The sequence below is a fragment of the Osmia bicornis genome, chromosome 5 (genome assembly GCF_907164935.1).
Source record: "Osmia bicornis bicornis chromosome 5, iOsmBic2.1, whole genome shotgun sequence".
NCBI classification, from domain to species: domain Eukaryota; kingdom Metazoa; phylum Arthropoda; class Insecta; order Hymenoptera; family Megachilidae; genus Osmia; species Osmia bicornis.
This window is the reverse complement of record NC_060220.1, coordinates 874,632-891,608: the sequence shown is the minus strand read 5'-3', so window position 1 is coordinate 891,608 and position 16,977 is coordinate 874,632. Positions and strand designations below refer to the sequence as shown.

Below are 16,977 nucleotides of genomic sequence, written 5' to 3'. Positions count from 1 at the left end.
AAACAGTGTGAATAAAGAATATGAAGCTAAATGCAGTAGTTAGCCGATGTCTTTATTAACCACTGTGCATTTTCTTATGTTGTTACCTTATTTGTACAAAGCAAATAAATGTTTTAAATATAGATGTTATTTTGTATATGAATGACACCATTGTTACAAATTATATTAAACTTTGTTGTGTTGTACATAAACGCATTTAAATAATATCTTGTATGTATAAAGAAAACAATTATAGAATGTTTTGAAATACTACTTGTAAATTTCTGAAAATTGTCTGCTTAATAATTTAAATAGTACCATCCTTTACCCTCCTTTTGATATCTATCATACGTCCTTTGGGCATTGCACATCATTTTACAATAATACCAAAGATAGGAGTGCAATTAGGGAAATATTATTGTTTAATAGGAGTTCAATCAGTATAATATATAAAAAATAGCGCTGTCAATCCTAAGAAGGAACAGTTATTAGTTAATAATAAAGATATATTTACAATCAATCATTTGTTTTTTTTTTTTTCTACATAATTTACAATTGCCAACTCCTAATGGCAGTGTTAACAACGCATATTTTTTTTCTCTTTTGTATAATGGTTAATTCCAATTATTTATTGGATCAAAAAATCACATCGATATTAAATTAGATTGTTTGCCAATTATAACTGGTAACTGTACATATTTAACATAATGCTTATAACACCACTAGTCTCGTATTTCCTAGTTACAATTATTAATTAAACATGTTATAACAGAATCGAGCGGACGATTAAATAGGATGGATACATACAAATATCATTGATTCAGGGATCGTATTTAGAAGAGACAATTTCCGTTTCTGAAATATTTGTGTTTGTAATTTTTTGTTGTTGATTGTTCCAAAATTATCAGACCGACACGTTCTACGAAATGTCATGATGATGAATGGTATTATAATAATAAATAAAAACAATATGATTTCAATTTGATTTTACCCAAACAGCAATACAGGATTAAGTAGAGTTTGAAAAATTTTGTTAGTAGCTATCAAGTTTGATTTAGATGTATTTTTGTACATGCCATGTACAAGTATAGACTAATTTGGAATAAACATAACGATAACTAACATAGTTAACATGGAAATACAGTGGGTACAATAATTGAATGGAACTTTTTATATTTTGTTTGTTACGCATATTACAGAAGTCGTAGACGTTAAGTCTACGTAGGTAACATTCATACATTCCATTTAATTTGCTATCTGGGTGTCTATTCTGAGGTATGTGGTTTATTAAAAATGTAAAAATGTAAGACTTAATACAGTTATGAAGAGGTAGACATTTATATGCGAGTTAAATATAAGTAATGCATTTTTTTTGTTTTCTTTAATATTTTTAAAGAGCCAAAAATAATGTAAACTTTCTATTTCAAATATCGATCAATCAAGAAAAGAACCAGACGATTTGAAAATTTGGGAACACGTTAATACAGTTTTCTTTTTTTCTTTTTTCAATTATTATTATCATTATCTTTAATAATCTGTGTCGAAGATTTGCAAAAAATTTGACCGTGGACACAAATCTTTACTCACACGATAAGTACATGCATGCTTTCGAAAAAATATATATATATATATATGTGTATATATTTTTCATGGTAGTATTACTCGCAGCTACTCCTCCTGATTTGATTCAACACTCGATTCTTAATCTAATGTGGCATCGAGTTCTCTTTTTACATACATCAACAAATTGTTTACATCTATATTTAACATCTTATATCGAAGTCGGTGGAAAAGTGAAAGTAGTAAAATAGCATTTTATTTTTCCAGGTACTTCTTTGATAGAGGATATATAAACAGTAGGAGTTGCAAAGGGTGGTACTACCAGCCTACCAGTACGAGCAAAGATTTCTGTTCCTGTTGCCACGCTTGAGCCTCGAATGTAGCACGTGTAATTTACCGATGGCATAGATACCACAGGCGTCGAAAAGACAACCTTCACAGCACTGAAAAGTTTCTGACTATTGACTAAACAATAATAATAATCTATTAGTGAAAAATTACTACGTTCGATCGCTATCTTAACATTCAGTAAATATTTATCTATTTAACAACTGCGATAAGACAATATTGATCTTATTATACTTAGTATTAATCGCTAGATAATGTAGGACCACATAAACCTTGCTCCAATGATTCTTTTTTTATTTCTTAAACAGAATCTTTATTATGATACAATATACAATTATAAGATATCGCAAATTTTTTCTGGTTATTCTTTTCCGCCACCTATTTGAAAAATAATAAAAGAAGAAAAATACATGAATAAAACTCTAAAATTAGTGAAGACATTAAGTAGCTAATGATTTTCTTTTCTCAGTAAGCAACAGAAATATATTTATTTTTATTAAACTATACACAAAATATTATAATTACATATTTAACATGATTCATACTTTACAACGTAATTGGAATGTGTTAACTAGTATTTACAATATAATAGCCCTGCTGTGTGCAAGTGTGACAAAATGCAGATTAGTTATTTTCTTTCTTTCATAGGAAGTTCTAAGGATGCCCAGGTGGCCGTGCGACATATATCTATATATGTATATATAAGTATATCACATGAAATTTTTTTTTTAACTGTCGTTCAAGTATGCCCATTGAATCCCTTGCAGAAGCATGATTGACCGCAGAGTCGGCAATTTCTTTCTTTCTTTCTTTCTTTCGTTCGTTCTTTCTTTCTTGTTACTATTAGGATATCTTTTTTGTTCAAATGAGAGCAAGGCTTCAGTGGTATATGCTTAAAAATAATCGCTTCTAGTATTAGAAAAATAGCTTTACTTATTTAGATAAAAGTTGCCTGCCCTTTGACCAATATTTTGTTAACCACCCTTTGTACTGTTTTCAAGGCATCTTGCTTACTGTTTTCCCTGCGCTTGTACCCATCAACAGGGGTAATAATTCTCCATGGATACATCTCTAAAACTTCAACATCAAATATAGAAAATATATGTCATTATGTTTATATATTTAGATACACTTTATAATACATATATATTATGTATATATGTAAAGTATGTACGTCTATACTTGATTTGTTTTGCGTTAGGTATTTATTGAACCAGGGCCCCTTAAACTTGGTCCAACACCTAAGCAGCATTAGCTCTTAATAGGTACTTGAGGTCCACTCTGACAATAAGGGGCATTATCTTGTTTTCTGAGATACAATAATAGACTAACTCATGGCAAAAATGCCAAACGAATCTATCGTTTCATTTTCTCTTAGCATGAAGCATTTCCATTAGAAGTGTTTGAGTTGGTGCTCCACCGCTACAATGCTTCTGATAAAGATGATCTTCTCCCCTGCTTGCTACCACATGGATTTCTGGTAATACTGCTAGCAGCTTATTAAACTTATCCTGTTTATAGAAAATTCAATATAAACGAAAATTTTTCATCAAACACAACTAATATAAATTCGTACATAAAATAAACGTACCGGTATAGAAGGATAACATGTCAATGTGTAATCCAAAAGAGCTTGTTGAACTTGTTCGTGACCTTCTTGCACATGTTTCTTGTTAACTAATCCACGAACTTCTACATAGTTAAACAAAAATGGTCATATCAAAATCTGTCGGTTTTTTTTTTCTTTTCCATATAGTACGATTTTGATATATGCATAAACTCGTACCATGATTGAGCAGCATCAAGAATTTCATGCATATGTAATCCGAAGGATCGAATTTCAGTTCCTGAAGTTTCGACGATAAATCATTGAAAAGATCTGCCAAGGAAGGAACTCCAAGTAGGCCGAGGCAAAGGAGATCAAACTTTTGGCCATTATGAAGCGTAGTCTCATCAGGTAGACTATTGTGTAACCTTTGATGAAGATGATCAAGCACCAACATATCCGACCAGGAGTGCTGTAGTAACTTCATTTGGTCGTCAACCTGTTTAAAAATAATTATATTACTATGTAACAATTTTGTCCTATTGCCTGGTGAAACACCGCTATTCAGAGTAAAATTTAAACGAAAATTGTATTCGTTGAAAAATACAAAAATCTACTGTATTAATTTTTACAAAGAATAATCTAAACAGTGGTAAAAACTTTGTATCTCTGCTCCATATTGTTCGGAAAATAGAAAAGTCATGACTCGAGGTATCAATGAAATCGTGACGGAGTTTTTTATAAGTCTACATGAAATAAAAAGAAGAAAAAAGAAACAGTAAAAACAATATAATCGGTTAATGTAGACGGTTTATAATTAACATGGGCCTGCTTTAGGGCAACCGCCATAACCCAGAAACGTATCTTGTTATGACCTAGATATGAGGCGATGCTTGAAATCATTCAGTGATTGTGCAATGCTGTTGGTTACCTCACATCCCCGCTCATACTACCAACAGGCCAGCGACGAGTTATTTATCGGTAAGAACTAACTTCTCTTGAAAAGATTCCCAACGATGGTTAAAAATTCTTCATTTAAATATAAATGATTGTAACACGTTTATCTACGTTATATCGTTGATTCGATGAAAATAAATAAAAAGAAAAATTCGATAACGCATAGACGACGCTGAAAGTTTTGAGAATAACTTCTTGAAAAGTCTCCCCATAAGAAGCAAGAATTTATTTTCACTAACCTTGAGATCTTTGAAGAATACAGAATTCCTAGCCCAGTCCACCTGCGAGAAGAGATTTTGATCGAGCACTTTGCACATTAATTCGAACAAGTCCACTTCACACTGATTGTACGTTTGGCTTTGCAACAATCCATAAAGCGATGTCTGCCACTCGCGGTCGTCGACCGTTTGCACGAAGTCTCTTATCATCGGACTAGTTTTCAAGGTGGCGGTCGAGGGTGCGGAACCAGTCGGCCCGTGAGGTTGCGTCGACTGTTCGCCGAAGTTGAAGGCCTTCGGACTAGGGGTTGTGGAATTGGCAGTCCACAGTTTGCTATCCAGGCCAGGGTTGAGGTTGTGTAGGTGATTACCGCCAGAAATATTTGGCTGTGAGGACGGTGCGATCAGTTGATGCTGACCAGCTCCGCTGCCAGCTTGGGTCGTGACCAGACCAGCGGCCACGGCTGCGGGGGATGGACTCGAATCTGGGGAAGACGTTAGACTCGAGACCTGAGGTATTTGGATCTCCTGTTTAATATGCAGGAAAGGCGTTACGGCGGAGGGATAGTTCGATGGGTCACCGAGGCTGCCGCGTATCGTTTGCAGTGCCAGCTGCCGTTGTCTCATCATTTGCAGCTTCCGCGCTCGGTCTCTTTTGTACATGGGTCCAAATTTGTTCCTACCGCCTCTCATCCGGTCCGCTCGCACGGCTACAAAAGAAAAAAAACAATTGTAAGAACGGCTCTGAACAGCACGTTCCATCATCTCGTCATTGTATCCGCGACGCGACATTTATTGTTATTTTCCAAACTTTTCCTGAATACCAAATAACGCGAAACACAGGTTCCTTTACTTTCTAATTCTTCTTTTCTCTTCGCCCGTCATTTAAACTTTCGCTAAGAACGTTCGACTATATTTATAGCGCGACTAGAATTTCGGGGGTACATAGTAAGTACAAGAGAGCCCACCGTCATTGTGGATAATTGCAGGCCGACTGCGACTGGACAAAAGAGCAACTGGCTCATGGCTATTCCTGTTCCTGCTGCAGCCCCTCAGCCCCTCGAAACGATCGAACAAGTGTCTACTCGTATCTTGTAAACGGCTATATCTACGCGCGAAACATGGATCTCCACCTACGAAAGCTGCAGGTGTTATTTGGCACGTTGAACGCGTCACTGTTGAAAGCGAACCGTTGCGACTTGCCAACGCCGATTATTTATTGCTCGCGATTAGCCTGCAAGCGACAACCTGTTAACATACTCTGTTATGTTTGTTCACCGGTTCGTTAATATTAATATTCCCTCAACGAGCCTGGTTTATATCATTCGAACGGAGGATGCTAAAACTCTAATGGAAAATGTTAAAAACCTATCGAAGAAGGGGATCTTTCGATATTACAGCAACACCAGCATCGTGTGTTGCTACATCGCAGGAGTTAAGATGCACATTGTAAACAAGAGCTGGCCAGATGTGTGGTCTGGGGGTCGGAAGTGGCCTAGCAGAGGAACTCGATATGGATCCCCCTCGTCGGCCAGGGATTAATACTGTTCCCTCGCAAGAACCAGTCTCTTTTCTCTACCAACGCTATAGAAAAACTGATTGCCCCTCGTCTCGAGACGCTAAAATTATTCTGCTTTGTCAACATTTTAAACGGCATCCGCCGTCGACTTTCGAACGTTTATCGGAAAGAAACAAGGGAAAGAATTACTGAAAGTCTCGCGCCATAAAAGGTGTTGCTAGTTCATCGATGTGCATCGCGATGTGCAGAAAGTTCGCGGGTATGGCAACGCTCCCGGAGCAGCAGGTCGTGTGCCCGATGGCGAGCGTTCCCCGTATCTCGTACGGGAAGGACCCACGATTTCCCGATAATATAATATAATGTCTATGTCTAATACTTCCAATAATCTGTGCCGCTATTGACATTGAAATCGCTCAGATGGGCTAGCCCCATCCCTTTAGAAGGAAGGGTGCAAATCGGGGGAGGATTTTTGAATGATTTACAATTTGTAGGGTGGACACGCGGTTAAATTGGCAGCGTTGCCTATTTTCGTACAAAGTGTTTGCTCTATCCGTCGTCGGCAGAAACACACGAAGCAAGCAAGCAAGCAAGCAAGCAAGCAAGCAAGCAAGCAAGCAAGCAAGCGAACGAGCGAGCGAACAAGCGCGGTGCGCGCTCGTTGAAAGTGAAAGGAGGTTGAATCGCTTGCCCGTCCACTTCTGCCTGAGCCGTCCCCCAGAGGGAGGAGGGCCGCCCCCCTCTGCCTCCGACACCTCCGTCACCTAACCCTACTTTTTCCCTTCCCTAGGCACCCTACTTCCCTCAACACCTCGCCCCGCCGATCCACATTGCCGCCTCCGCCACCCTGTCTGTGTACCCGCTTACGCCTCCTCCCTCCTCTCTCCTCTCTTTTACTCTCCCGCGATATTCCCTTTGCCTCCTCCTCCAACGCCACCATCTTTTTCGCTCTGTTTCTTTTTCCTCTTCCCTTCCTCGATTCACCGTGCCCTTTTTCCAATCCCTCCCTCGACGCAACGTGTACGCACTGTCCTAACATCTGCGACCAACAGGAGTATCTCCCTCGATTATTTCCGGGTCGCACAGCTTCTCCCTTTTCGCGACGTCAGCTACACCTTCTTCCAAAGAGGAGTTCGCGTTATCTCCTTCGAGACGAATCGTTTATCTCTCGTTTCGAAGCTCCAAGTTCCTCTAGAGTCACGCGACGGATCGGCCCGTAAACTTGACATTCGACGATTGCATTCGTTTCTCCAACTTTTCTCCTATTAATTCCTGACGAACGGTATGCAAAGCGAACGTCATCCATCATCCGAAGGATTAAGCGCGCGAGCGTGTATCGGACGCGGTGAACGCGCGCCACACGTTTCGTCGTCTCTCCTCTTTTTCTCTCTATCTAATAATGTACTTACACGCAAGCAACTTAGCTGGGAATTCAGACAATAGTCGACGAGAGCAAGCCAATAACGAAAGTTGCTAAACTTGACTTTCAGGTTGTTGCTTTCGGCCACTTGTTCTCGATGGCTCGTTTAAACGCTACGCAACCAACCAGCCACCGCGTTGTACCGGTCACTTATTTAACACGTGTAACAACTATTTTATATCACTTCCCTCTATTTTCTTTCTTTCCTTGAAAGCAATGTCTCGAGGAAGACTATGATTGACCTACATCGTAGCTAAACTTGATTCTATCAAACCACCTTGACGATCTTTCTTCTCTTAATTCGAAGCCAGGTGCACCGGAGCGCGGAGGAAATTGCGACGTCTCTGCTACAAAGCGGAAATCAACCCTCTCGAGTGACGAATTCGCAAGAAAATTAAACTTTACTCCTTCGACCGACCGACCGACGCGGCGGAGAACGCACACGGGCGGTCTATAGGTCGCCGTTGTTTCGTAAAAATCTTTGTGCAATGCAATTTCATTAAAATAAAACTGCTTGACACGCAAAACTACTTTCACCTGCTGGCATCGCTATTATTTTCTGACGTGTACAAAAATGCAAGAGATTGTAAAACTCGATGAAACTCTTTCCACCCCAGAACCGCAATATTCTGTAATTCGAACGATGCGTATGCGGAGCACGTGTGTTCGCGCGATTTCCACGTTTTCGCGTTAAACGGTTGAAACGCGGAACGTGCGCGGAGATTCGACGGTCTGAACTGGCGGCAACGAGGAGGGCACGTCTGCGGGCCGAGTGGGTGGCGGCGTTTCGCGTGGGCACAGGGCATTAGCGTATCGATATACGGCACGATTCGATCGGACGATCGTTTAAGTATTGTATATATATGCCAAAGCACGACACGCTGAATGGTATTTACGAATCGAATTCCGGGCCGCCCAGTGGGTCGGAACCCGTGGAAACGCGTGACCAGACCAGAGGAACATTGTGTCTCGGCGGTCTAACTACCGGAAGCTCGACACAGGACGCACGAAATTGCATCGTTGCGCGATGGATTTCGAGCCGGCTCTCTCGATTCCATTATACGAACGATACGGAATCATCGATACATTTCACCAGGGAGGCACAATGGAAGCTTTTGTCATGTAAAAGGACAATGGATGATTCTATCCGCGTGACATATTATTGCGTCTTTTCGTCTCCTCCCTCGAAGGGAGACCGCTGCTAGGAGATCGAGATTATCGAGACAAAAACTATGTGGGTATACCGAATTTATTCGAACCCCGTGAAAATTTCTCCGAAGAATCATTGATCACGATCGTGACACCTATATCTACTGTCCCGTTCGATTTGCGAGAGAGAAGCAGCTAGCGCCTGGTTGCGCTGGGATTTGGCAAGACCAGCGACGCGGTGTTACCAAAGCGGCATATAAATGTGTTAAATACAACACGGGACGTTTTTCCATCGATCGTCAATGGTTAGAGAAACCGTGCACACTCGGTGGCTTCGTCTATTATGCAACACCGAAGCGCACACCTACCGGAAAAGTTGCATTTTTCTGGAATTAATGACCGGCGAGGGGTGATCTTTTATTTTTCAAGTGGAAAAATTCTCAGAGGAAACGAAGGTAGCAAAGACCGGAAGAGTTTAAATTAACATGCGGCTTCTTTCGAGCATCGGCTCGTCAAGGTATTAAATTATGTTACCATAATGGGAACCGTGAAAAAGTACGCGCATCAAGTTAAACTTGAACGCACGCGTTCGGTCATAGACGCGCAGGTGCGACAACTGCGAGCAGGCGCTCGAAGAAAAGGGGTTTCGCGTAATTTTATACAAAGTTATGCGAACGAAAGTCTCTTTCGGTATTGAATCGACTGTTATCGTAAATAAAGTAATGTATATTTGCTGTCCGTGAACGCAGCAACGGAGATAAAAAATTGTAGCTCTTTCCGCTTGCTAATAGTAGCATTAGTCGATAACGCGTATCTATGATAAAAAATTTTAAATACGTTCAACGATTCGACCTTTCTTTTCCGCGAAATAATTACGAGCAATGAAAGCAGTAGGGGTAGAACGGTCTAGACAAATGCGCTCCGAATTTTTCGTATATTTTGAAGTGCAAACGCGTGCACGGGAGAGATCCACGTGCAATGAAACGCGTGCAAACCATTGAAAGAATGCAACCCACGTCCGGTTCGCAAGGTCCACGACGACGACGACGACGGCGACGATAAGTACGCAAGAGCACCGAACCCGAGAGCGCGTATGTCGAAAAGAAAGGGAAACCCACTTGGCAAATCTGGTCCACGGGTCCACTGACGTCAGGCGCTCCCCATAGAAATTAATGTGCAACCACGTGACTACCGTCGCCCATGCTTGGACCAATCGCGTGAGAGAAGTTCCCCCCGTGACGCAGCCGACGCGACGCGACGCGACGCGCCCGACCGTTAGTGAAGTCATCCGCGCATTGCGAAAGAACGCAAAAAAATTAAGGACAAAATCGTCGACCAGAAACCCCTTGCTGAATTTCTAGTCGAACAAAGAACATGATCTTCGGACTGGTTGAAAAAAGGAAAAAACCAATAGCCACGCGCGAACTAAACGCGATGATATACCTACGCACGTGTAGGTTAGGTGTCCTGTTTTACCAAGCGATGATACCTACTACACGCTGCTCCAATTGAACTTCGACAAAAGTAGTTCACGCAACGATAATTACATTAATACTCGATAACCGTTTCGCGGATCTGAGATTAGCCGCTGGTATTTCAATCCTTACTAAACTGATCATTATAAAGTAGGTTATTCTTGCTCCAATAATCGCTCGCGTTACCGACTGTTAGGCTTTGCGAAGAATTTGAATATTACGCGTATCGAGGTACTTGGGTGACGTAGATGGTACACGCGACGATACGATTGCACGTCGATCTACTTGTATGTGTGCCTACGAAGGATATGAATTCGGGCGGGTAAGAATGAAAGTGAGAAAGAGAGAGAGAGAGAGAATAATTTAAGAAAGAAATAAAAGCTTGGACGAAAAGAAGACGTTGAGGCTCCACTGAACGAGGGATTACACAATCCCCGCCTCAACCTAACCTTTCTCCCCCACCTTTCGAGTTGGTTCGCGCGCGCGCCTGAACACCGAAGGTAGGAGTCGAGCAAGCAGGCAAGGCAGGTAAGCAAACAGGCAAGGCAGACAGGCAGGCAGGCAGGCAGTCGGCCAGGTATAGCACCTTCTTGCAACATAATACAATAATTATGAAATTCGTGAGTTTCTAAACACAGAGGCGCATGCCACGATTTCCGCCGTCCCGCCTGATTTTCTAGGTCCCCTCTTTCCATAATGTAATCTCATGGCGGATCCTAAAACCAAGACCTCCCGGCCCCGCTCGAAATGTGCTGACCGATTTTAAGTACTCCGCGGACCGGTGACCGCTCTCACTTTTACGACAGGAACCAACTATGTCCCGGGGAATCGACAGGGCTAATCGAACGTGTTCAGAGAATTTCCTTTGACCGTTAAACGTATACTCGTTTACGGGTCCACGTGGCTGGCAGATGCGAAAGATGGTCTTTTCGCAAGTCGTAAACGGTACGAACTGTCGTTATTAGTTTTAATGCTGTGCCTTCGGTGTATTATTCTAAATGAAAATACTGTACATTTCGCTTTTAGGACCACCCGAATGCTCCCATCAATTTCTCTTTGACCCAGGTACACCTTGTACCTCTAATGTACCTCTAATGGACCAATCCTCGAAAGAAAGTATCAGCTTTACCCTCGAATTTATTCGTGAAAAAGATGATAATTCGAAGAAGGGGTGGGAGGATTATTCCCGCCGAAATTTATGAAATCTTCGAATAATTCATTCAGAGGACCCTGATAAATAAATCTGACCGCGTAGTTGGAACATCGATACCGAGGATGTACCACCGAATCAGCACTTTTTTTTATTAAGTAATATCAATGAAGTAATCTTTTAAGTAGCACAAGTGGCGAATCTTTTCGTGCCTAACAAGTGTCCGAAGAAACTTTCGGACGTCGAAAGTGGCAAACGAATTTTTCGACTCTAATTTCACTGGCTGTGTGTGGTCGGTCGGTGAAAATACATTTCGGTCATCTAATAGAAATTGTCAAGCCCCGTCGAAAGGCTTTCACTCGGCCGGCATTATGTGAACACACGAAACGTCCTACCTCAAAATTTCTCGATCTAACTTGCGCAATTTTCACCGGTTCGCGGTGAGACGTGTCGTTTCAAACACGCGTTTGCCTGCCTCCACGTGACAAATCTGCCTCTTTGTCCAAAAAAGAAACGAACTCGTTGGGATCGGTTAAAATGACTCTTTTTTTTCCCCTCTATCTCTCTCGGCTAATGACGAAAAGGAAAGGCGCCTGAGAAGCTATGTAGTTTCTAAGACCCACATTGAGAGAGCAAAACTTTTTATATCGGCCACCAACCACATGCCTAAAACCTAGGAACCATAAAGGACCCTGTAACGCGTCCCTCTTAACGCGATCTCGAATGAACGCAATTACTTTGATTACCGTCTCGAAGGAATATCGTTTCCTCGCAAAATTATCCACTGTCGAAGTCCACGTGTTAAGTAGATAAAGACTGTTCGAAGGTTTGAATTCGGCACACGTGGATCTTCTCCAAATGAGAAAGTGAAACCTAAGGATATCAAACAATCGTTTGTTCGGCGTTATTTGAGCGGAAATGAAATCTGTTTACCCGTAGATTAAGAAATTTACGAAGAAACTCCTCCGACTCTACACGATCGTCGTTGTGTTTATTTTTAAAAATAATTAATCATTAGACACAAGGAAAAATACAATTATTCTTTCGGAAGCAATTAAGAAAAAGAAATATAATGTCGTATAACCGTTGCATAAGTTATTTCAAGTTTTTCGTGCCAATGTTATTCTTTGAATGATTACCTGGTTACATAATTTTATAACTGTATTTCCAGAAATGAATGTGTAACGTGTGTATTCGTCCATGTAGATTTAGCTTTTCAAAGTCTAAAATATCGTTTACGTTTCACAGTACAAGAAAACGGAGAATGGAAATAGATTTCATTTAAAATTAAACAATCAAGTATGTGGTTTTTTTTTTTGGTGAAATCGAACGAGACGCCGAAGTGAAATAGTTTGTCGTCAAGGCAGAAAAAAAAGAGAAGAATGGATATGAGGACAGTGAACGAGCAGTCAAAATATTCGCAGCTGCGAAATTGAACGCCCAGTGTCAATATTTGATCATGTCCGTACACATATGACGGTCTGGGTTCGAAAGTGAAATTAAAAATCCAACGAACGCGTACACGGTGTTTCGTTTCTGTCGAACCAAGTTTAACGAGTCCGCACAGTTTGTTGAGCTGACTTTTTTCGAACACGAAAAGAAGCTTCATCGATTTACCGAGAGGAAGCATAATCAAGTGATAGTAAGAGTCACGAAAAGGAGCTTTGCACCCTTGACAAATATTTGAAGAATGAGAATTCGAAGCTAATTTCTACCCTTAATAATTGAACATCTAATATGTCTGACTACACATGTACGTTTCCACTGTCGCGACTGTTTTAACGTTTAATTTTCTATTCACCCTCTGTGCCGTGCAATGTTACAAAATTATACAAAACTCCAGAAATAAACTGTCCAAATGACAACAATCTTTTGCGTTAATAAATGTGCACGCTCTGGGGGATGAATTCATGGTTTCCTAGAGAGGATGGTTTTCAATTTCAATCGGTTATAAAGCAGGTACGAGGTAACGTTCATTACGTTGAATGAGCCTTGTTCTCGTATTCACGGACCAATGCAAACAGCAGGTCCGTTGTAGAACTGTGACAGGTGTTATCGCACGATAGACCGGCAAACGTATTTAACCCTTTGACTGTTAAAGGCGTATATGTACACTTTCACGCAGCTATTAGTATGTACAGTTACGTGCAACGTGGGTTCTCTAAAAATTACAAATAAATAGAAGATGACTCCTCCTTCTACTGTTATCCCTAGATAAAATAAATCTACATTGCGGCTAGAGTGTACAGTAGCGAGCATGGAGGGCTTTAGGGAAAAGGGAAATCAACTGGCGTTAACATAGTGAGAAGTGATCGTCTTGGTATCTGTAGTACGTTAAATGAATTCATAAAAAATGTATTAAAAATGAAGATGGACGATGGGAGAAGAAATTGCACGAGCCGTTATGGGAAATCGATGCAAACTTTGTACGCGGAGGAGCGTTTTTTTACATTTCTGAATAGCGTGCAAGTAAGAAACTGCTTCCTTTCGTAAACGCTCGCAAGCACTCTGGAAACTTTCCGCGTTAAGCAATCCCGTTGCCGCTGTAGGAACGCCGTGGAAAACGGCGTGCAAAGGCGGCAATTGCGACAGAGCCTGTTTCGAGATTCGCTTAATCGCTGGGCCTTGAGGGCCTAGACCCAGTTACTCGAATTGCATTAGACGCTTCATTCGAATCGTCCTCCTATTAATGCGCGTAAACTGCTCAAACATTCGAACCTTACGCGGATGAAGCGCGCCTAAGCTTGAGAAAAAAAATAAATCTGCTAACTGCATTTTAAAACATTGACGGTGGCTGAAATCAATTACTTTATTGCCTATGTACCTGAGAACTCTATTTGCCTAATCGGTTATTCAACGTGGACGCATGATCGCAACACGGTTGTAGTATCCTCTTAAAATGAATGACTGTATGCGATCATGTAAATATAAGAAAAAAAAAAAAAAAAAAAACCGAGGATAAAGAATTTTTTTGTTATTGATTGAACGATATAGAAGTGTCAGATCGATGAAAGAATTTGCAAAAAAAGAGAAGTCGGCTGATCGGTTCACGGTGCGTAATAAGGTTAAGTTCGTAGGAACGGGATGCGAAAATGCTCGAACGCGAACGGGTTTGGCCGATGTTTGCCGAAAGGAACCGTGCGTTACCGATGTGCAAACCGCTGTACACGCGTTCGCGCGTAAACGACGTTTGACGTATTGTACACTGTACGTTAAGATATTGAATAAGAGATAACATAAAACTTGATAATAATAATGCGGTAATATTAACACGACAATGATATTGTAAAAAGCGATTCTGGACACTCGTAACGTACAGTGAAAGTGCTAGTACCGCGATAGAATTTAACTTTAACGGGAACAATAATCCATTCTCGCAGTGGCAATTATTTGCATACCGGCGAAATTTCGTCAGAGATATTACGAGTCTGTTACAAGTGGTAAAATGCAAAAAGGCTAGTCGACATACGTTTTAATAAATTTCCATTGTTTCTTCGTTTCGATCGATGCGAGATCTTTGACGTATGCACGCGCAGAGAAACGCGTGTCCGTCCCATGATATTATGTTGCATAATTGAACATCGAAATCTACTCGGGTGCATATACGCGTGCGCTTTCGATCTTTCACCTTCTGCATAAAAATCGCGACGATACCCGCATGCATCGCTTTCACATCGAAAAAAATGAGCACCCATATGTTTGCCGAAATAAAATTTGCTTGCGCAATAGTACGAAATTCCTTGGATTATTTGCCTTCGACGTCGTTACACACCTGATCTACCTCCAGAGAGGAGATTTCCGAAGGTTTCGAAACGAAATGGCGGCAGTTTTGTTCGATCTATACCGAGAGTAAAAAATGGCATACGAGACGATAACGAGATGCAAGGGGTTATAAGCCGAGTAGAAATGTCACAATCAACAAAAACTCACCCTCAAGCTTCATGCCGACTTCGAGGCACTTCTGAAAACGGCAGTAGGGACACCGCTTCCGTTGCGTTTTGTCGATGTGACAGGACCTCTCGGCAACGCAGGTGTAGACCTTCTTGTTTTGGACGGTGCGCTTGAAAAAGCCCTTACAGGATTCGCAGGTGAGTAGCCCGTAGTGATATCCGGAAACCTTGTCGCCGCAGACAGGGCATAGCTCCTCTATGACGATGTCCTTGGTGTCAGGGAAGTCGGAGGGACAGGGTATCGAGCCAGTGACGACACCAACCCCGACCTGGCCCAATCCAGGATGACAGAGGGTACCAGATGGTAACGAATAGGTGGTAGTTGGTATCGCGACATTGCCGCTTACCGTAGCGGATCCGCCGCCACTGCCAGCGGCTCCGGCACCGCTCGCGTTACCGCCACCGCCACCGCCAGCAGCGGCGTTTCCTGCGGTGGGCCCACTGCCGCCAGCGGCACCCGCACCACCGCCTCCCGTGCCACCACCGCCGCCACCACCACCACCGGTACCGGACGCTCCGCCGGTATAACTGCTGCCGCTACTCTCGAGGGTCGTCGACGTACCGCAACCACCTCCGGCGCCGTTACCACCGCCATTGTTGCCGCCACTGCCTCCAGTGCCGCTTCCGGCTCCTGTTGGCGAGAATAGACACGTGTACACCTTCTTGTTGCCGCAAGATCCGATCTCGAGTGCCGAAGAAGATGCGCCGCCGCAGCCACCGTTTCCACCGTTGTTACCGCTACCACTGTTTCCGCCACCGCCGCCGCCACTACTTCCTCCTCCTCCGCCTCCTCCTCCTCCGCCACCACCTCCACCACCACCTCCCCCACCTCCCGTCGGCGAAAATAGACACGTGTACACTTTTTTACTACTGCACGGCGAGTTGTTGCGTTTGAAAAAGCCCTTGCAAGACTCGCACGTGAGCAGACCGTACTGATAACCGGACATTTTGTCGCCGCACATCGGGCACCGTTCCTCCAGGGCGGTCGAATCGAAGAACGCGGCGTCAAAGCCCGATATACCACCCTGCGAGTGTGCCTGACTGTGAACCGACAAATGTTGCTGTTGTTGCTGGGATTGCGATTGGTGGCACATCGTGGTCGGCGGGCTTTGAGCGCAATTGCCGTAAGGCGAGGAACCGTACTGCGGTTGCTGTTGTTGCGCTTGCTGCTGTTGTTGCTGTTGCTGCTGCTGGCCTGCACCGGCCGCACCTTGGGGACTACCCTGAGGGCTTAGATGGAACGGCGACATATTCAGGGATATCAGGCCCGAATGCTGCTCCATCTCCAATAACATATCACCCTTGCGCAACCACTGCACGGAGGAACGTGCTTCTGGCGTATCGGTTCATATATGAGGTGGCTAACGATTCTCCTTGTTCTAGCCACCTTGGTTAACGATATATCGCCAATGGCGTTGTATGCGACAAAAGAACAACGGTTACGGATTCCCTTTTAGTTCTCTTTACTCGTGTACAGCGCACCTTGTGCAAGATCCTGGTACTTAAGGTACCACCGGTTGCGCTGGATGTTGACGACAACGACGATACGACAACGATCGGAATATAACGATATAACGATGTAACGATGTAACGATGTAACGATCAAGTTGAAAAAAGCATATAAGCATGAAAGAAAACACACTTTGTTCCCTTGGCACGTATAATATCGATCACCAGTCACGTTTTTCTACGGTACACGTTCGTGAAGG

General features: G+C 42.6%; 1 protein-coding gene across 1 annotated transcript; it reads right to left on the bottom strand.

Moving 5' to 3' along the window:
• Window positions 1–31: 31 nt before the first annotated feature.
• Window positions 32–16,563, bottom strand: LOC114882789 (nuclear hormone receptor FTZ-F1). The gene is made up of 5 exons (XM_029199821.2): window positions 15,249–16,563; window positions 4,630–5,318; window positions 3,674–3,932; window positions 3,479–3,579; window positions 32–3,398 (listed from the first exon to the last, which is right to left on the bottom strand). Exons 1-5 carry the CDS (start codon window positions 16,561–16,563, stop codon window positions 3,252–3,254), a joined length of 2,511 nt encoding a protein of 836 aa, XP_029055654.2. The 3' UTR covers window positions 32–3,251.
• Window positions 16,564–16,977: the final 414 nt, after the last annotated feature.

Bases quoted from the DNA above. Each gene is read 5' to 3' on its own strand.
- LOC114882789 (XM_029199821.2), bottom strand. From the start codon at position 16,563: ATGTTATTGGAGATGGAGCAGCATTCGGGCCTGATATCCCTGAATATG. The intron at 5,319-15,248 runs GTGAGTTTTTGT...TTTCTTTTGTAG, and splicing joins AGTCGGCATGAAGCTTGAGG to CCGTGCGAGCGGACCGGATG. The intron at 3,399-3,478 runs GTACGTTTATTT...TTCTATAAACAG, and splicing joins CATGTTATCCTTCTATACCG to GATAAGTTTAATAAGCTGCT.